Source organism: Tetrao urogallus (genome assembly GCF_951394365.1).
Source record: "Tetrao urogallus genome assembly, chromosome: 27".
Taxonomy (NCBI): Eukaryota; Metazoa; Chordata; class Aves; order Galliformes; family Phasianidae; genus Tetrao; species Tetrao urogallus.
In genome coordinates this window covers 4,236,765-4,257,971 of record NC_136840.1, presented here as the reverse complement: position 1 = coordinate 4,257,971, position 21,207 = coordinate 4,236,765, and the positions used below count along the sequence as shown (strand labels likewise).

The following is a 21,207-nucleotide window of genomic DNA, read 5'->3' as shown; positions in this document are numbered from 1 at the left end:
AGCACAACATCTAGAACTCAAGTAACAAACAGCTGTGATCCCTGAAAGAAAAATGAAATATCCAGCTGGCAGCACCTGTGTGATGCTGGAGCCCAACCTGCACGTTTTAGAAACAAAACCAAGTTGGGTAAAATGTCCCAGTGCAGCGTTTCCAACCATCAAGAAATGGAAAGAAAAAAAAAAAAGCATGGTTTGATGTTTCTTAAAGTTGTGAGGAAAAACAAACCAAGTTATTTACAAGGTTGTTTTTACTTGGCAAGATTTACTCAATGAAAGCTTAGATGTTCTTCAAAACCTTTTTACTCAATGCAGTTTTGAAGCAATCTGAACCTCCCACATTCCCATGAGCAACTACCAGCTTCTTAATTCCTTACCTCCAGTTAATTTCCAATTTAATAGGTTAAAAAAGATCTTATTAGCCAAAATATCAGCTAGAAGAGGAGAATGTGGGAAGCACTGGCAGAAACAGCAAGTGACAAGGGAGACACATGCCTGACTGGGCAGAGGAACTATTGCTGGATTAGTACAAGGTCCTCTTCCAACTAATTGAGCCTTGTGCTTGCTGTGCAGAATCTCCAAGGGGCTGCACACAGGCATGTGTGTATGTGACCTTCTAGGAAAACCAACATTCACAGTCACCACCGGAGAAAGTTAAGGTCTCCAGAGCTACCATCACAAACACAGCCTGGCACAGCACCCAGGGGAGCTGTATGGCTTCATCTTTCCCCGCTGGCAGAGCTGCCTGTATGGACACTACACTGTATTCCTGCATAAAAACACTCTCAGGAAAAGCTCTGCCCACGTCTGCGTCGATATTAAGAACTGACCACAAGGACAGCTGTACCCTCTTACTTCACCAACTCTTCCAAGTCTTCATTCCTTTCCAGCTACAAATTCAGATTTGCTCATTTGAACCAAAGCTATATAAATATATTATTATGTATTTAAAAAAAACAACAACACAAATGCAAATATTTACCAAGAAAGGAAGAAAAGTTACAGTGAAATGAGGCCTTGTTATTGTCTTAAATCAGGCAAGCCAGGAATTTCCATGGGGAGGCTTGTCTGTTTTCAGTCCTGTTCCAAATCACATGGCTGTCTATGCGTCCTCTGAGCCAACTAACACGCCCTTGTCAACCAGGTGTGCTTTTAGCGTGTTGAAGATGTGCAGCTGCTGGTCTGGCCTCAAGGTTAAGAACTGCTGGATCAGTTTGCTTGGGTTAGGACCTCTGAAACACAAAAGCATCGTTACCAGTGAGTCTCAGTACTCTGAGAACCCAAATGCCTATTCATTCACAATATTTTTGCCCAGGAAATCCAATTTGGAGATGGGGAAATGGATTCAAAAGAGACAGCATGCTGAGCTGTAAACAAGACCAACAACAACCAAACCTAATCTGTTTCAATAGGGCGCTGGATTTTGTGCTACTAATAGATGCTCCTCCTCTAGAATAAGAACACTCATGTGTACTCAGTTCCTCATCTCCTTCAGTACAGTTTCTGTGCATCCCTGGGCTTTCTTCTATTCTGGAACATCTGTATACTGCAGCAGAACTAAAATTTTGCTGCTTGATCAGCTCAGGGGAAACCCTGTTCGAGATTCACAGGAATGCAGAAGGGACATGCAAGAAGACTGGAGTAACAGAGCTTAGGAAACTGATTGTGTTTTCAGCTCGATGTGATTGTTTTGGAAGACACTTCCCTTTTCAAGCTCCTCTTCCTTCTCTTTCTTTGTCTTGTATTTTTAGATATTTATCTTACAGGAATATCAACTGTCTCATATTGCAAACCTGTACTGCATGTCACTTGAGTTTGAGTAGGTCCCCAAACTTCACTGGAAAGCAATAAATACCTGATAAAGCTTGCGATGTACACGTTCACAAAGGTAGCCATCAGATACTGACAGTCAAAGCGATCCATGATACCTCCATGCCCTGGAATTGTGTTGGCAAAGTCCTGCGCAAAGCAGAAAGGATTACATTAAAGTTTCAGATGCCCATTACCTGTATTTATTTAAGTATATTTATGTGCCACTCTCATACCCCTCTTCTAATTCTTCCCAGAAGGCAAAAGTCAGACTAAGAAGAAATTTTGCTTGATCTCTCCCCTGGTTCTAAAAGTTTCTCCTTTATGAAAGCCATCAGTGCCTGACAACATCAAGGCTTAACTCAGATCCGTCACTCAGAGGTCAAGGAAGGCCAATCTTTATCATTTGCAAATGTGTCCTGCCTTTATCTTAGCTGCACAGAGACTGATTGTATCTAAAACCAGCCTGCAAGACACCAAGGCAAGCCTCAGACTGCAAAATATCCTGACTGAGTCAGGATGCTTTATTCATCTACCTCCAGTTCTGCACCAAAGCAGTGTCTAGAATATTGCAGTTGAAATTTTAAGGTCTCTCCCCACATCCATTTAATAAAATTAAAAAACAAACAAACAAACAAAAAAACCCCATAAAACTGAATCATGCCCCACTGCTCTATTTGTTACTGAATAAACATTCTCTCCCTTCCCAAAGCTCCCTACTTGCCTTTGTGGAGAGACTGTTCAGAGTGGCAGTAACTGTTCAGTCTTCACATTACCTACTGCCAATGACAGTGCATATCCTCACCTTAATTTTGAAGGCTCTCTTAAATCCGCTAGCAAAGAAGCCTCCAAATGGCCCAATAAGGGAGGCAAAAGTAGACAGTGCAATGCTGTGGATTTGGAAGGGGTACATCCGGACTGTCTTCTGCAAGGGAAAAAAAGCCAACATGTCAGAGAAGGATTTCCACCTAGAATAGCACTGCTCACTTGTTCCCATCTTTCTCTCTTCACCATGCTCTAGGCCAGCTGCTTTTCAAATGTATTCACGTCCCAACAGACTTGGAATAGTTGCATTGGGTTTTCAATCCAAATGGAGCACCACTGAATTCCCCCCATTTTCTGGATGTACCATCATCCCTTGAATTGCACCAAAATAAAGCCCTAATTTCTTTTTCTCATGTTCCTCATGTTCCTAAGGCCTCAATAAATAGAGAAAGTCCTACCCATCCCACCACAGACTGCAGCACCAAGGGGATGTTGTACTCCTGTAACTGGAACAGCTCTGATGGCTCACAGTCCACTGTGAAGCTGTTGGTGTCATTGTTGAACTCCACTGGACAAGTGAAGCACCGATACCCAGACATCACATAGGACAGCTTGAGAAGGAGAGAAATAAAGATGCAGTATGAGAAATTATGATTAACATCTTCCTCAGCAATGAGGCAGAGGGGCTCTTAAGGGAAAAGGCCACTCAAGGAGACATGGTGAGGAGAGAGCTGCGCTGCCAGCTTCGCTAAGAAGATTACTTTCCCGAGAACAGTAATTGGCTGAAGGCAGAGCAAGGTAAGCATTTCTGTGTAGTAACTGCCTCTGTTCAACAACCAGTAATCAGAGCCCTTCTCAAACAAACTGAGACAGGTAGCACTATTTGGCTGAGCAGAGGGATGCAACCACACACACAGATTGACACAAAACCAGGTACAAATATTCCAAGAGCAGCGAGTTCCCCACACAGCCTTTGAAATAGGCATTTATCCAACAGCAGCCCCCAATGCTTTGGCTGTACCCAAATGTGTACAGCATCTGTGGAAATGCTGTAGTCTCTCCCCTTCAAGATACAAGAGAGAATGTTTCTAGGATAACTAAAGAAATGGATGTGTCACAGGGTCTGATGGGGACTGAAAACTTCCTGCAGCGTCCTGCTCCACCAGCAGGATCTGCACACAGTGCAATACAGAACCACAGACCAGTTCAAATCCAGGTCAGTAGGAAAAAGGTAAATTTTCTGAGAAGAGCCAGTAGAGTTTAAAGTTTGTGTGCACTTTTTAGCCAAAACTCTGTCACCTTACATATGGAAGCCAAAGAAACAAGCAGCATGATTGCTACTTACCAGTAACCCAAACAAAACGGTGGCAAAAAACCCTCCAATAAAACCCTCCCAGGTCTTCTTCGGGGACAGCTGCCAGAGGAAGAGAAAGAAGGGGATCATTACAACCTGTGCACCTATGCTCACAGCAACACAGACTGGGGCACACACCAAGTTTCATTTGGAGGCTTGCTATAGACTTCTAAAAAGCCACAAAACTGGAGATCAGGGAACACAGGATTAATATCTGAAGAAGCTAAAACGCATCTTTTGTTCGCCAAAGAATTACAAACCTTGATTAGCGGGGTGCGGCCAAAGAAGAACCCAAACATGTATGCCATGATGTCATTGCAGATCACACAGGAAATCGGGACGATGAACCTACATGGGGGAAGAGCAAATCCATTTGAAGTGTCAACCAGACACATCCAAGGCATAACTAAGCAGGCAGCTGCCTCTTAAATTGTTTTGCAGGACTATTACATGAATTCCTCCTTATCCAATACAATCTCACACGTTAGGAGCAATGACTTGAAGCTCTCAGAACAATCTCAGAGGTTACTCCAGTGCTCTGGACTGAAGAGCGTGTTGTGTACCCAGAACAGATTGCTTTAAGCACATTTTCTTTTGTCACACTGGCATGTGTGCATGCTGTTAGGTAGCTGCCTTCTTTTCCCCCAGAAAGGCTGCACTTCAGCTGTAAGCAGGCTGCTCACAAAGCACTCTGGGCTGGCTGAGGAGCACATAGGAACATGCAATCTTCAGAGCAGCCAAAATTAGTTCCTGGCACTGCTGGTCGGGGGAAGATGGAGACAGAGAGCCCCATCTTGAACAGGGCTTCCCATCTGCACAGCAGCTGGAGTAAGCTGGGAAAGGCAGCAGGTTGCAATCTCCTTTCTTTCACATTGATGCTTTTAGCACTATTCTGGCAGCGCTGCCCACAACCAAGTGCTTAGCAGCACTCTCCTGTCCATTTGCTAAATATGAGTGGGCAGAGAAAGCACCAAAATGGGCCAAGCACTGCCTGAGATGTCCATGCACCACAATTTGCAGATGCTTTCATACAGCTCTCTGCACAAAGCAAGTCCTAAGTACCCGAGGAATTACTCAATATTTTGTTTTTCTATTCTGAACAGGAAGCACTTTGTCCTTGGTCATTTGTTAAGAAACATAATAAAAGTTTTTAACTCAAAATGTGGTAAGAGGTTCCAGAAAGACCTTATTATGGCCTCACAGTATATAAAGGGGCTTACCAGGGCTTATAGTGACAGGACAAAATTTTTAACTGAGTAAGAGCAGATGTATGGAGGAAATATTTTACATGAGGATGGTGAGACATCAGAACAGGTTGCTCAGAGAGCTTATGGGTGCCTTGTCATTGGAAGTGTTCAAATGTTTGGACAGCATTTTAAGCAACCTAATCTAGGGAAAGATGTCCCCATTCACAGCAGAGGGGTTGGAACAAGATGATCTTTAAGGGTCCCTTCCAACCCAAATCATTCCATGATTCTGTGATAATCTATATGAGGCTGCAGAAGTCAAAGCAACTTAGAACACACAGCAACTCACCATATCATTCCTTCAAACAGGTTGTGAATGATGAGGTGCGACTGGGTAACAACAATTAGCAAGGTCACATGGGTCCATCCAAACTGGAAGAGAAGACAGCATGCAGTCCAGCCTGCCTTGAGACACTGCTCACACATCGCTGGCAGAAATCAGATGCTGTTAGCTACCTCTCAGACTGAGAACAGCTCATGCACATGTGCTAGCATGCACCTTCACCATAAGAAACACCAAGAGGCATGAGGAACAGAGAACAGCCACCCCTAGAGATTTATGGCATCTTCATCTCAAGCCCAGAGCTGAACTTCATTGGGTAGAGTTCTGCCAGACCAAGTGCTCTTTAGCCCTTTCCTCTCCCATACATCTCACTCAGCCTTCTGACTAGCTGAGAAGCAAAAGGTTGATGATATCCAAGCTCTTTCTCTGTGTGCTTATTAAACTGGAAAGCAAAATTAACCACACTGATGGCCAAAAGGAGCAATTTCTTTGACATCTGGGAAAAGGGAAACATAGCCAGTCAACCCCAGTGGCAATCTACCCTCAACACAAGAGTCAAATGCTGTCACCTCAGCTCGCAGATTAAGAGCATCCTCCAGTGTAGAGAGAATTCACGACTGGAGGGAAATCTTGTCAGATTATCTCCCCAAATCTACAGTCTGCTCACAGCAACTTTCCTTTGGGGCAGCATTACAGCACACAGCCAGCACAGAAGCAAGTATTTATCTACATAACATTTTCAAGCAGCCTATATTACTTTTCATTCTGCCTCCAAGTGGGGGCAGCCAGCCCCTGTTTAACCATACCATGTAAAACTGGAGGCGATAGTGCTTCTTCACCAGGCTCAAGACAAACATGCAGAAACCTGGTGAGAGACAGAAAAAGAGTGAATGGAGGAAACATTTCTTCAACAATAAATATTTCCCCCCCCCCAAAGAGATGGCACAGTTGCCTACAAATTATACTTGTATAGTTAAACATCAAGCCTAACTGTCTCATAGAGTTTAGGGAGTTTTATTCTACAGAGCCTCATTTAAGGGACTTGTCACCCTGTGGTCAAGTTACAACGTCACTAAGAACAGAAATAATTTGCTATAGATATTGAATTGTATACAATGCTCAGGGCAAGAGTAGTTCAAGCAGATTTCACACTTCCAGCCCAGTCAGGTTTAAAAACAGAAAATGAGGTCTCTACCTGTTAAGTAGAGGGCGAAAGAAATGAAGCGGTGGTATTTGCTGAGGATTCGCAGGGGCTCCTCCCTCTGAACCAGGGTGAAGAAATAATCTGTCACAGTCTCACCATAGAAAAAGTAGTTAACACAGAGTAAGAAGTACCTGTGGAGAAGGCAGATGCTTGTTAGTAGGACCCTAAAAAGCTCCCAGGGAACACAGAAGGTGGCTCTGCATTTCCAAAGTCTTTACATTGCTCTTATACATTGCAAAGAGCCATCACCATGCAAGCGATGGGCAGAACTTTAAATGAAGGTGACATTTCTAAATGGTGAGAAATAAACTAGTGGCAGCATCACTCAGCTCCACTCTGCAATGGATTTTATGGTTTGATTGTGTTGGCCTTCTGATGCACAAAGACCACCTGCCTTTAGGTGGCACTCCTCAACAGGCCTCTGTGAACTCCTGCATGCCAAAAGCACCACCCATGCACCCTAGAAGCACTGCTCCTGCTCTCTCTCCAGCTTCTCTCTGGCAGCCAGAGCTGCTCAACGTTCAGCCCTGCTTCACAATCACCTACAAACACCCATCCCAGCAACCATGTCTGTCACTTAGTGGTGACTGTCAAACATTCATGCTTCACAAACAATGGGATAAATTTTATCAGCACAAGTTCTATCAGAATAGATCACAATTTAGAGAAGGCTTTTCCCTTACAAGTGCTGCTAACATATTACACTGGCCAACACGGCAATCCCCTGGTCTCCAGTTTGGAGCTACCTGTCTGCAATGGGGTAAAGCTGCACACAAACACTGGGAGAGGAGTAGTCTCCCTACTCACCAGCTGAGTGTCCTGAACCAAGGCAGGTCATATGAGTGATACACATTATAGCCAATAGTGATAATCTCGTGGAAACATTTGATCTGGACACACATCACCTGCAGAAAGAGACAGCAGCAAGATGTAAGAGGTTGAAACACCTCCTTCCTCAAAAATTGAAAATATGTTCCACAATAGGAGTCAGCAACTTTCTCCTCTGTTGCTGTGAACACTTACTATTGTCATTAAGACCATGGGTCCCAAGTAGATGATGATGAAGAAAAAGGTGATCATTGCCAGGGTGAGGATGCCTCTTACCCACCAATTCTTCCATCTAGGTCACAGAGAACAAAAGAAGTTAGAGAAAGCCAAAACAAAGTAAGGAAGCAGGATGGTACTTCTGTTCTCTGCATATCATGAAAGCAGGACACTGAGCCCTGGAAACCTCAGACCTTGTTCTACTGATCAAAGCCTGGCTGCAACAGCTGCAAGGTTACAGCTTAGTTCTTAGCAGGGAACACTGAAAACCACCAAATGTAGAAAATATTAGTCAAAAGACACTGAAAGAGGCAGGGCATCTGTTCCTGTTCTGCTGCAGGTTTCCCACACCCTAGACAAGCTAGGAATCATTACCAAACCCTGCAGATCTTTTTCCAGAAGAAGCACAGGCTTTGGCATGTTGTACCCTTGTTACTGTCGAACAAATCTTGCCTTGAGCATCTCCCATTCTCAGAGAACACCTGAGAGAGATACTTTTTCCTGTGCCCCAAAGCAGCCTGCAGAATATATTCCCAGCTTCTTCTCAAATCTTGTCCTTATCAGCACATTTTTCCCCACACGCTCCTACACAAGTAGGTCACACTAGTGGTTAAAAGCCATCACAGCTGAGTGCTGAGAGTAATGTCAAAGCTGAACACAATGTCTTCAGCCTCACCAAGGCCTCCTCACCTTCACCTGTCAAGACCAAGCAGGCAGTGATGCTGTCCTCCTGCAGCGCTCCTCTGCCCTGATCCCACACAGAGCAGTCCTGAGCACTGCACTTGGCTAGCCTTGCTAATGTTACCATCACTTTCTGCTGCCTGTGGCCTCAGAGACACCTTCCTGTTTGCATGTGAGAGAGGGAGAAGGCAGCAGTACCAGGAGCTGCTCATTCAGCTTCCTGCAGCCATCACCACACTTCCAGGGCTTGGAAAGCCACATGGTAAATGCAGGGGCCCTGGCAGCAGAGCAGAACAATGCTGAGTGGGGGCTACCTTGAGGACAGGTTGGAGAGAGCCCTGTTCAGGACCTCTGGAGTGTCATCTGATGTTGGCACAGGGGGCGATCCTCCAAATTCAGACTTGCTTTCGCTGTCTGATGCGGTCTCTCCATCCAGCTTGTTCTCAGATTCTGATTCCTGCAATTTAAAGAGAGAGAAAAGCTTTGCTAGGTACAGTGACAACGATGAATTTGGCCCACAGAAGGAGTATAGAAGGAGCTATGGGTGCCCCATCCCTGGAGATGCCCAAGGCCAGGATGGATGGAACCTGGGGCAGCCTGAACTGGTGGGGGCAACCATCCCACAACAAAGGTGGGGAGCTGCAAGATCCCTTCCAAACCCATGATTGTGTGAGTGAAGAAACTCAGCAGTCCCCAGGACGCAATGCCTAGTGCCATTCTGCTTCTGCAAACAGGGGAGGAAGAGGACAGGAAAACAGTCACCTAAAGCATGAACATTACACATTTTAGGTGATTCCACAATGCACTTTACTCTTTGGCATCCTCAGCAGTGACTACAGGAAAGGATCCATTTCCTCTGAACAGTTAAAAACGCTTTGCAGTTGATTAAGAAGCATCTCAAATACAGCAAGTGCACAAGGGACATGAGCTTGTTAGCAGGAATTTTTACAAGGTCTCTCAATCCCCAGGCACATCTCCAAGAATGCAGCATTGCCCAAATTAGACAGAAAGAAAGGCCTCCAAGTAGACAGGCTCAAGGCTTCCAGACAGACTTTTCAAGTGCTAACTTAATACATGGACACTAAAAATAACACCAAGCCCATCCTCAGAAAGTTGAAGAGGAAGAACATGGCTTATCACTCAGGCCCAGCCATCCTCTCTGGCCACAGGAGAAACGTGTAGAGGAAAGAGGCAGCACCTGCTGTCCCTGCACCCTCTATTATTGCTCCAGAGCCCAGCACAAAGTCCTGCATATGAGGGTAAACAAATAAAGGTGAGGCAAGAGGGTACTGAAGACCAGTGGTAGAAAAAAGATTACAAGCAACCTCCCCCTCCTGAGCAGTTTATCCTCTAGCCCAGATCAGGAATAGAGGACAGACCCAAAAAGGCACATTTTGCCCCTCACTTCAGCATTCTGCTCCTTGAAGCAAGGAAGGAAAATGCCAATCCCTGGGGAGCAATGAGCAGGTGGAGTCCAGGGCATTTGGCTTCAGAGCTACTTTAAACTCCTGGAAAAAGAGGAGGAAAAAAACAGGAGGAAGCCAAGTGATGGGGGCTCTGCAAACAACACAACCTCATCCTTTTGGAACGCTGCAGCCCTCTGGGCTCTCCCATAATCAGAAAGCAGAGACCCCACCAAAATAAATGCTGGGAGTGGTTTGCTGTATCCAAATCAAGAGAGTATTTGTAGTTCACCGGAGCAATGAGACTTGAGTGGCATTTCTCTTAGTTAAGGCAGGAAAGGATAATTGCTCCCCAGCTGTAAGGTAGCAGTGGCTGCAGGCCAGGTTCTTAGAACAGACAGGACAGCTACAAGCTGTCAGATGGAGGCAGCTAAAAATACAATGGTGCTTCCGCGGGCATGCGAAGAGCCAGCACTGCACCCATCACATCCCGCTATGCCTCCTCCTTGCCGAGCTCTGTGCTTGCAGCTTCCCATTCCCATGGGCTGAGGACAAGGAGGAGAGCTAAAACAAACACTTCTCCCTGCCCTCGTGAGGGGATGAGGAAATACAGCTTGGCTTCAGTTCAGTTTCTCCTTCTGGGCTTCTAAATTACCTTTAGGAATAGGGATCTAGGAAAGAAAAATGAATGTGACCGATTCCATTTAAATGAGTATGGAAGTGCTTAGGTACTTAGAGGAACAGCCATTATCTGTGCAAGCTAAAATCAAAAATCTTAAGTAGAATCCTAATGCAGTCCAAGTATTTACCAAATTGCACAAGTCACTGGCAATGCGATAAAAGAACTAAATGCTGAAATGAGAATGCAGACCCAAGCCAACATTCCTGCATCTTATTCCCAAAGCACTATCATTGCAGGCAAATTGTTCCTGGTCTGTGGTGCAGAGGATCAAAAGTTTCACAACGTGCTCAGGGACCAAAAGAAAGGGAAAGAGCACGGATGCCTTTTTCTCTTTCACTCCTGGCCAAGAATAGGAAAGATAAAAGCAACTGCATAGCTCAAGGGACAGAAGAATGGGACACTGCAAAGAGCCAAGCTAGCAGCTGTTAGGATGGGCAGAGTGAAAATTTAAGCTCATTACAGAGTTGATGCTTCCATGAAGAGGTTGTGACTGCGAGGAGTGGGTTTGGGCTGCTTCAAGCCATAGATTGCAAACAAAGAGTGCAGTAATGCTGGCGCAACCAGCGCTTCAGGGAAGCTGTGTCTAATAGATGGTTTCCTGTCATGTTCCTGATGCCTCTTCTGTGCTGTTCTCTCCTATTTCTGCAACTGAAACAAAAGCCTACTTGGAGTGAGTTAACCCAGACATCCCGACATCTCCTTCCATAACCACTGGCCTGTGCTCTCTCCTTGAACCTTTAAGAGACCTCTTTGGTGCAGATCTGCTTGGCCAGCACCACAGACAAGCCCAGCACTCATTCAATTCATCAACTCAGACACCGAAAAGTTCCTTAAGAAACAGGAGAATAAATAATGCAGGGATAAAACATTTGTGGACAAATTTTACCACCCTAAAGATAAGAATCGTGGAGAAGTGAGTTGTCATAGTTTGCCTTAAACAGCTTAACTCCTGTAAGCAAGAGATAAGAAATTTGTGTTCACATTTCCAAAGGGTTTTCATGCAGCAGAAGCACTTTTTCTCCCCCCCCAAGTATCCGTGACATGATCTCAGTTGCCATAGAAACAAGTGAGCTATCTCCCTGCCAAACATTTTCTGCCCAGTACAGAGATACAGTTCAGTATTCAGTGCTGGTAGATTAAATTAGTTGAAGAAATTCTATTCTTTGTGCACCTTCCTTGAAGCAAAGCACTGCTTTATTTAGACTTTCCACCATGCTAACAAAACACAGTGATGGAAAGTGCCAGTACACCATGGGAGAAAAGAATACTGGCTGGGGCACAAAGCATCTCACGTCCTGGGCAGGTCCAGGAACGTGCTTGAATTGTCATGCTGTGCAGTTGTCCTCAGAGCAATTAAATCCAAGTTTCTCATGTTCCTCCATCAAAACACCCACCAAGTTGGTGCCTGCTGGATCTTGTCCCAAAAACAAAACAAAACTCAGTGATGAAGGTCAGTTTTCATCTATGTTGATATGGGACTCCCTTCCCCATCCCCCCAAAAAAACAAGCTCCAGTGGAAAGCACGCACAGAAATTAGGGCATGCTTATACACTGAGACCAGTAGCAGATAACATCAAAAAAGGGTAAATGTTTGCACAGAGGCTGAAAGAAGTAAGAAAACACCCCCCGCCATCTCATGTTCCCAAAGCCACTCACTTTATTTTGAACACAAGCAAGCTCAGCTTGCCAGGGGGATGTGATCAGAGGTATGCATAGTTTGCATTTAGCAGAACAACTGTCTGACAGAAGAACCTGAGCTCAGCGTCAGCGAATATGATTGATGTAGAGTTGCACATCCCTGTGACTCATCTGGCTAATCCTCTGCCTGGTCCCCAGCTCAGCACACACTCTGGGCTCTGTATATTCCAGGAAATCAAGAAAGGTAAATGCAGCGGGCTTTGTGTCCTTTGGAGAAGCTACTGTATACAAAAGAGCACAAAAATAGGTTGTTACTTCTGGCATTCCCCCAGAACTTCCTACTGTTAAGAACACAACCTGCCTCCTCCCTTGTAACACTTGAAGGGGTGTTTTGGAGGCTTCAGTACTGGGTTCTCCTGGCTCTACGTGACATCACTCTCCTATCACAGCATTCATTGAGCCCTCACCATCCCTGCAGAGACAGAAACAAGACATAAATCTCCCAAGCACCTCTGGGATCTGTTGTCTGAAAGCAGCTCTGCCCCACCTCGGAGCCACGTCTGCACACAAACATTTTGATCTCTTATTTGAAAGAGCTGTGAGAAATGAGAGAGAACAAACAGCTCTGCACCAACACGCACTCTATTTGCATCAGAAGGTTAGTACAGGAAAAGTTTATTTTTGTCCTCCGAAATGAGAGCCTGCAATGGCTGATGGCTTCTGACCCTCAATTCCTTCAGAGTTAGACATGTTTTTCCAAGACCTAACCCGAAAAACATCTTACCAGTTCAGTTAATTTGCTGCCTGTGATGCCATCTTGTTCCCATTCCTCTACCCATCCTCTACCCATCACTCCTGCTGGCTTTATTTGAAGCAATCAAAGGCAGGACTCAGCCCAGTCTACTTAAGTGTAATTCCAACAAACGTAAATTAACAGACTTCTGAAGACATGGCTACCATAATGCGACAGGGCTCCTGCACCGCTGTTTCTCTGCATCCTGCACCCCACCCGGAGCCAAACCCGGAGCTCCTGCAGCCCTCCCAGCACACAGCCCCTCACCCTCAGCACTGGCATTCCAACGCTCAGCATCTTTAGAACACTAGACCACAAGGGAAAGCTTGCAAAATGCCTGGAAGTGCAACAATCACCAGGCTTGGACAGCAGAGCCCATTGCCTTTCATAACACAATACAGATGTAGCCAGACAAGAAGTCACCTCATCAGTCCACTGCTGGGTTGAGCCATGAAAAAGAACAAAAGTCCTCTTCATTGAACCTTTTCCTAAGTAGGGAAACCTTTTGCTCTTGCTCCTCAAGGCCCTGTGCCATGAAAACAACACTCCTTGCACTCACTATTTTACAAGAAATGAGCATCCCTGGCAGCTGTGGGTGGAACACAGTATCCAAACAGTGCCCAGGAAATCCACCTGCATGGACCAGTACAGAAAAATGCTTCTGCACTGATTGCCTTTTGCAGCTCCCACCCTCTGAAAAGAGACAGCATTTTCCAGCAAGACACTGCCACTGCCTGTGACAAAGAGGTGGGTAAACACAACCAGAAGTGACATAAGGGTGTGAGCTGCAGCCCAGATAAGCCTGCCTCTAAATAGCCCTGCCCTCTGCTCTTCCATGGGAATGATGTCAAGTTCCTCTCTGGATTTCAGGCAGCCACCACTGCCACGTCCTATCAAAAGAAGAGAAAAAAAGGAATGGGAAAGCCTTCTGTTCCCAAGTCACTGCTGAGGAGTGATCTTAGAATGCCATCAGAAGAGCAGAAGTGTTTGGGGCTCCATTCATGCATCATGAAACAATTTTCTTTTACACCTTCGCAATTCAATCTGAAAATTGGAAGATAGAAATGTGATTTCATGGGATGTGCACAACACAGGAGAGAAGGCTCCGAACTTCAGTTTTACACAAAGCATGGGTCTGCCATGCAAAGGAACCAGTCTGCAAAGTGTTTATCTAGTAACAAGAAACAGAACTTGTGTCAATCATCTCCCAACAACATTAACGGCAACAGTTAACAGCACCTGTTTGTGCAAAAAGAATGGGCACCAAGCACAAGTTTCCCTGCTTTTTTAACTGGAGAGATCTGATGGAGTTCACTCATCAAACAGATGTTGCCTTGTTTGTATTGAGACAAAGACTGCGTGCTGCACAACAGCTCTACAAAACTGATTTTAAAACGTTCTTGCATGACAGTCTCAAGCGAAGCAGCACTTCCAGCTACACGCATTGTGCCGCATCAAAGGGGGGACAGCATCAAAGCTGTGACACTGTGCAAGGGTTATGGGACCAGAAAGTGAAACCACCCTCCTCCTTCCCGTTATCAAAACGGCGCAAAGTGAAAACGAGTCGAAAACACAACTTTCCAAGTCTATTCTTCAAACCAGCCTGGACATTTACATCTCCTTTTAACTTGTTCCTATCAAGAAGCTGAAAGTTCTTTTCAGCGGATAGGTTTCTGTACAATACAATATGCATGGCTGAATTAGTTTCTGTGGCAATGCCAACTGAATGACAAAGCAGAAACAGGGATCTCCTCTCCTGACAGCAATACCAGCATTGGGCACACAAAGCACACGAAATTCTGCTGTGTTGGCTTTATATCCACCATTATTCCCAGCCTCTGCCAGACATTACCAAGCTCTAAAACGCAGCAGTTTGATGTCATGGAAGACAAGCCTGCCATGGAAGCACACTGCCATAGGAAGTGCAGTGCTGTACAGTATTTCTAATACAGTATTGCTGTTACCAGGTAACCTCCCACCAGGCTTGCTGTAGCAGTTTGGGGAAATTCTCTGCCTCCTGCAGCTGCCTGCTATTGTTAGGAGACATCATGCTCAGCACCTCCAAGGAGCTGCTCTTCACTAGCTGAAAACATCTTTTTTTTTTTTTTCCCTTGCAACTCATTTAAGCCGAGCAGCATGACACAGATATTACGCTCCCTCCTAAGGACACTTCAAGTTATCAACACCAAGGCAATATTAGGAAGCCCTTTAGGAGGCTCAATGTGTTTAAAAAGCGTACTTGCCTGAAGATAACAGGATTGTACTCAAAATAGCGGCCCTCTGACCTTCCTTAGGAACACATCACAAGCAGCTAAAGAGATCGCAGCTTGGCTGAGGGAGTTTGTTTGCATGCCAGTGAAGCAGCACTGGTACTCACAGGCTTCTGAGGGACACCTTCCAACTCCCACCAAAGTTCTGGAATATAAAAGTCCCTGAAGATTTTCTGCTGCAAAGTCACTTCGGAGGGAAACAAATGCACTTATCCAGAGGTTAAGTTTTGCTCTGGGCACAGCAATGAAATAGGGATCTTATGGAGATCTGGATGTTGGATAGCTGTAAGAGCCACAAAAAGGCAAAGCCTCAGATCTACGTGAAGGAAATCCATTCTTGATGCTGTCTGTACTCTCCATTCCAACACCCACTCTAAGCACATCGGAACCAGCAAGTTTACTCAAACACAACTCCCAACAGGTGTTAGCCTGACATTTAAAACAGTGTTAAATGTAATATTTAGCAACATTAAATGTAACACTTTGATTGAAGAAGTGACTTTTGCATGATGATTTCTTGCATCTCTGAATACTTCATGCATCAGCAGAGGAATCATGTCAACACAGTGCTGCTAAGGGCAAGCATTGCGCTGCCCCAAAACACCTGCATTGAACTGGAAAGCAGCAAAGAACTACTTTTTCCTCCAGTTGTGATTTTGTGGTTATAATCTGCATAGAGAAACTTTTTTTGGACTGCTTATTCCTCTTGTTCCTTTACACTTGAGTAAGACGTGAGCAAAGCAGAGGATCACAGCATGGCTGGGGTTGGAAGGGAGCTTAAAGGCTCTAAAACTGAAATGGTTCGGGTCAGTACTCTCCTTAAAGATCACAGGGCTTGGGTTTGGGTTGGAAGGATATTTAAAGACCAAAAAAACATGGAGTGGGCTGGGGAGGTCCTGAAAGATCAAACAGCCATGGGATAATGTAGGTTTGAGTTGGAAAGGTCCTTAAAGATTGCAGAACCACGGAATCACAGCATGGTTGGGCTGGAAGGGACCTGAGAGCTCCCTCCAGTGCGCTGGGTGCCCCCCACCAGCCTCGGGCACCTCCGTGATGGGACACCGCAGCTCCCGTAGGCGATGCCAAGTTCCGAGCATCGCGTTTGTGGCCGAAGCAGAACGGACGCTACAGGAAAACCATCAGATTTCCCCTCCACGGCCGATCCTCAGCAAACCATCGCCGTTAAATCCCATTAAACCACTGCTATTTCTGCTGAAGGAGAAGCCCCGCGGGCCGTTGCAGCTCGGGATGCTCTACGAAATGCCGCCGAGCGTGGAACCGCCCCGCACCCGAGGAACTGCCCCCGAGGAGCTGCACCCGGCCCGGGCCTCCGCTTCCCGCCGGCCGCCCCAGGGGTTCCCACTCAGCCCCCAGAACCGAGGCCCGGCCCGCTGCATCGCCACGCCTCAGCAGAAGGCTTCGCCTCGCCGCCGCCGTTACCCACCTTCTCCTCAGGCTCCCGCTCCCCGCACAGCCGCTGCCGCAGCTCGCTCATCCCGACCCGCAGCTCTGCTCCGCGCACCGCCGCCGCTGCGCGCCCTCCGCAGCCAGGGACAGGGAAAGGACCGGGAGCCGCCCGCCAATCACAGCCGCGGAATGGCCACGGGGGGCGGGACTAAGCCACGCCCATGTGTACCCGGATGCGAGGCGGCCGCCGCTGTGATGGGTGGGCGCGGGTGCGCAGATGGTGGCGGAGCAGGGAAAACGGCTCTGAGCGCAGGGTGGGAGGAGCAGGCCGGAGAGCGCCTTGCATGGGCGCTGCCTGAAGCGTGTCGATTTTGTTTCAGAGAGGGAATTCCCCTCGGTGTTCGCTCAGGCCCGGAGTTCCTGTCAGGCCTCGCAGGCCCCACCGCCATAGCTTCACGGCGAGGCGGGGCGGTGCTGGGGGCGGTGCTGTATAACACGTGTGTTGATTGGTTCCATTGGCGTTAGGAGGCGGGATTAAGGTGTAGAAACGGCGTCGCGATTGGCCGGAGAGGTGAGCATCTGTCACATGAGCGTGGGTAGGGCATCGCAGAGCGAGAGGGGAGAGCTGCGATTGACTGCGGTGCGGCGGTGGGCGGGGCGTAGGTTATATAAGGGTGACTTTGGCGGGCTACTGCAGTTGGCGGCCGTGTCGTGCTCTGTGTCGTGGTCGTTTTCGCTGCTGCCGCCAGGATGTTTGAGGCGCGGCTTGTGCAGGGCTCGGTGCTCAAGCGGGTGCTGGAGGCCCTGAAGGACCTCATCACCGAGGCGTGCTGGGACCTAGGATCAGGCGGCATCAGCCTGCAGAGCATGGACTCCTCGCACGTTTCTTTGGTGCAGCTCACGCTGCGTTCTGAGGGCTTCGACACCTACCGCTGCGACCGTAACATCGCTATGGGCGTCAACCTCAACAGGTAATGGTGGTGGGACCGCGCAGGGGCCGGACCCGGCCTCAAGCATTGAAGGGAGCGAGCCCTACTGGGGCGGGGGGATATAAGGGGAAGATGTGCGGTTTAGGCCTCACGCGGTGTGGAAGCGGTTTTTTTGTGCTCGGCTCCGCTTCCAGGCCCCCCCGCCCCTCCCCCTTTCTCCTCGCAGCTCGCGCCGTTTTTCGCGGCGCCCGCCAGCAGCCGTGACGTCACTGCCGGCTCTGGGCGCGCGCCGCGCTGTGGCGGGAAAGTTTGGCGGGGAAAAATGGCGCTGCCGCCCTGCCCCCCCGGCGCTCACTGCACGCCCCGGCCCGGCTCCTTTTACCTGGCTGCAGCTTCTACTCAATGCTAAAGTGTGTGCAGCAGGCGCAGAGCTTGGCGGCAGCGGGCACCTAGAAGGGTTTAGTGGTAACGTGTAGGAATAACGGAAAACATGCAAGTTCTGTGATTTCAGACACGTTAGGTGTGTTTTAACGCTGGTAGGTTATGGGAGGGTGTTCGTGCTCTGTAATCTGTAGTGATTTGCCTTTTGTCCCCTAGCATGTCTAAAATACTGAAGTGTGCTGGAAATGAAGACATCATAACTCTTAGGGCAGAAGACAATGCGGATACGTTGGCTCTCGTGTTTGAAGCACCAAGTGAGTGGTATTTGTGACATTGTGTGCTACCAGAAAACAAAGGCAGTCTTCATAGACCAAGCAGTGCGTGGTTGTTGTGAAGAGTGGGAGGAATTGCATGGTATATAAATACTTAAAATGCTTTGGAGGTGTAGAAATCTACCTAATACTCCTTATAAGAAAATCATCCCTGAGCTATGTTAAAGTGCTTACAGGTTCATCTTGGCAGCCTGCGTTCCTTTAGTAGCATCCAGAAGGCTCTTTAGGTCACCAAGTAAGGTGAATCCTGTTGTCATAATTAAGGCCTTGTTCTTTTGGAAGAAAAACTGGGCAAAATTTAAACTCGAGGTGATAACTTCTCTGAAACACTTGGTCAAAACTACTTTGTTTCCTTAGATCAGGAAAAGGTTTCTGATTATGAGATGAAGCTTATGGATCTCGATGTGGAACAGCTTGGAATTCCAGTAAGTAGTTGTTTGAATGACTGCACGCACTCTTGGGACAGCATGCTTTCCTCATGTACAAACCTAGAATTCAAAAGTTTTAAAGCTCCTTGGTATAAGTTTATCACTACTTTTCCAGGAACAAGAATACAGCTGTGTTGTGAAAATGCCTTCTGCTGAATTTGCACGCATCTGTAGAGACCTCAGCCACATTGGTGATGCTGTTGTCATCTCCTGTGCAAAAGACGGTGTGAAATTTTCAGCTAATGGAGAGTTAGGAAATGGAAACATCAAGCTGTCACAGACCAGTAACGTGGACAAAGAGGAAGAAGCTGTAAGTTGAATGTTAATGGTTACTGTGGTGTCTTCTGTGCTGAGGTTTCTACTGATGTGGCTGGGGCTAAAGTAGATCACTGGATCCGGTATTTCTCTGATGTATAGAACAGAGTCAATGAATCATTGCTGGCACTTTCTTAGCTGTGGGGTTTGAAGCAGCCCTGCATGGAGCAGAGCGGAGACTAGAACTGTGCATGAGATGTCCAGGTCTGTGATGCTGATTTGAGAAGTTTGGGGGAACTCACTGCAACTTGCGTTTACCAAACTTTGATCTGGCTGATGTTGTTCCAGGTTACAATAGAAATGAATGAGCCAGTCCAGTTGACTTTTGCTCTGAGGTATTTGAACTTTTTTACCAAAGCCACACCCCTGTCACCTACAGTAACACTCAGCATGTCTGCAGATGTTCCTCTCGGTAAGTAGAAGCAGCTCGTCTTGAAAACCTTGTAAAAGAATCTCCCTTAGAATCATAGAATGGACTGGGTTGCAAAGGCCCACAGTGCTCATCTGGTCCCAACCCCCTGCTGTGTGCAGGTCGCCAACCAGCAGCCCAGGCTGCCCAGAGCCACATCCAGCCTGGCCTCAAATGCCTGCAGGGATGGGGCATCCACAGCCTCCTTGGGCAGCCTGTGCCAGTGCCTCACCATCCTGTGCGAAAAACTTCTTCCTAATATCCAACCTAAATCTCCCGTCTCAGTTTAAAACCATTCCCCCGGTCCTGCCACTATCCAGACTCTATTAGGAATGTATTTAACTGCTTTTATGTAGAACTTCTGAATGCCCTTTTGTCTTTGCCAGTTGTGGAGTACAAGATCGCTGATATGGGACATTTAAAATACTACCTGGCTCCAAAGATTGAAGACCAGCAAGAAGGCTCTTAACTGCACTGGGACTGAGGGGGAGATCTGCTCAGCTCTTGGGGGGCACAACCAGCTTGGAGAAGGAAGTCTGCTGTCTTCCACGTTACTAGAAATGTCAGTGCATTGCAGCATCGAGTCAGCACTGTTAAGGATGTTCTGTAGATATCTCTGTAAATATTTTTCAACTTGTTTTGCTATACTGATATCATTTGAAATAGGAATTTTTTTTTCTAGCCTATGCCTGTACTTGCAATAATTTTTTAGATGCTGTCTTTAGGTGAAATACTCCTCTTAACGTGTGTTAAAGGAGTGCAATATTTAATTTCAGTAAAGATGGTTCCTAGATTTTCACCTGTGGAACTGTAGTTGGTTAGGGTTGCTGTTTAAGTATGCCACAAGTTTATTTTCCCCTTCATTTATTTTTGAAGCTGGTATTCTAACTGAAATGTGGAAATAAAAAATAACTTCATGGTTTTATGCTACTTCAGTGTGAGCAGATCAATCACTGCTTTGTCAAAAGGTGCTGGTGTACAGTCCCTCTGTTAAAGGATTGAATTGAAGGAGATAGGAAACCTCAGTTAACTAATTCATTGGTGATGCTGCTTTAAGCTAGTGAGGTTTAGAGTCATAGAATGCCCTAGGTTGCAAAGGAGCACAGCGCTCATCCATTTCCAACCCCCTGCTGTGTGCAGGTTGCCAACCAGCAGCCCAGGCTGCCCGGAGCCACATCCAGCCTGGCCTTGAATGCCTGCAGGGATGGGGCATCCACAGCCTCCTTGGGCAACCTGTGCCAGTGGAACAGATTTGTAAAATGTTTTCCTTAAAATAAACAAGATTTGCGTATTGGAGACTCAGCTGTTCCAGCATGGACTGATCCTGGGGCTGCCACCCGTGCTTTCAATGAAGTCAGTATGTAGACAAATGCTGTGGTGCCATAGTGCCTTAAACCTGAGCTGGAAAGTCTTGCTTTCGGCTCTGCTGTTACTGCTCTCTTGATGTTAAGCCATTCCTCAGCAGCTCTGCATGAGTTCTGTTCTTGTGTCTGCCCCACGTGTGGCAAATGTGCTGCAGTCACCTACGTTGAGAATGTTTTACTTAAGTTACCGTTCATGGAGATGCCAAGTTTGCAGTGTGCTTTGTGGCTTGATGGTGGAAGCTGGGTTTGAGAAGTTCTGAGTAAAGTGTTTTATTCAGTAACTACGTTGCTACTATCCACCTAAATCCTTGCCCTTCATCCTCAGTGACTCCACCACAAATGAAGATAAACACAGGAGCAATTCGTTGGCTTGATCAGTATTGAGTACTTGCAGTCTTAATACTGTGCTCATTGTTCTTATAGAAGGTGCTTGTTGCCAGTGATCATCCACAATGTCCTGTGTGCAAAGTGC

General features: G+C 46.8%; 2 protein-coding genes across 2 annotated transcripts; one reads left to right on the top strand and one right to left on the bottom strand.

Annotated features, from left to right (window-relative positions):
- Positions 1-1,099: 1,099 nt before the first annotated feature.
- CDS2 (CDP-diacylglycerol synthase 2) lies at positions 1,100-16,665 on the bottom strand (the record flags this gene model as incomplete). The annotated part of the gene is made up of 13 exons (XM_079547372.1): positions 1,100-1,229; positions 1,853-1,956; positions 2,612-2,731; positions 3,030-3,182; positions 3,917-3,985; positions 4,186-4,273; positions 5,462-5,544; positions 6,262-6,320; positions 6,651-6,790; positions 7,467-7,564; positions 7,683-7,779; positions 8,699-8,841; positions 16,615-16,665. The coding sequence occupies 13 exons, from the start codon at positions 16,663-16,665 to the stop codon at positions 1,100-1,102; spliced, it is 1,335 nt and encodes a 444-aa protein (XP_079403498.1).
- A 662-nt stretch (positions 16,666-17,327) lies between these two features.
- PCNA (proliferating cell nuclear antigen) lies at positions 17,328-19,840 on the top strand (the record flags this gene model as incomplete). The annotated part of the gene is made up of 6 exons (XM_079547350.1): positions 17,328-17,548; positions 18,104-18,201; positions 18,577-18,644; positions 18,763-18,957; positions 19,251-19,374; positions 19,758-19,840. 6 exons carry the CDS (start codon positions 17,328-17,330, stop codon positions 19,838-19,840), a joined length of 789 nt encoding a protein of 262 aa, XP_079403476.1.
- Between the last annotated feature and the right edge of the window lie 1,367 nt (positions 19,841-21,207).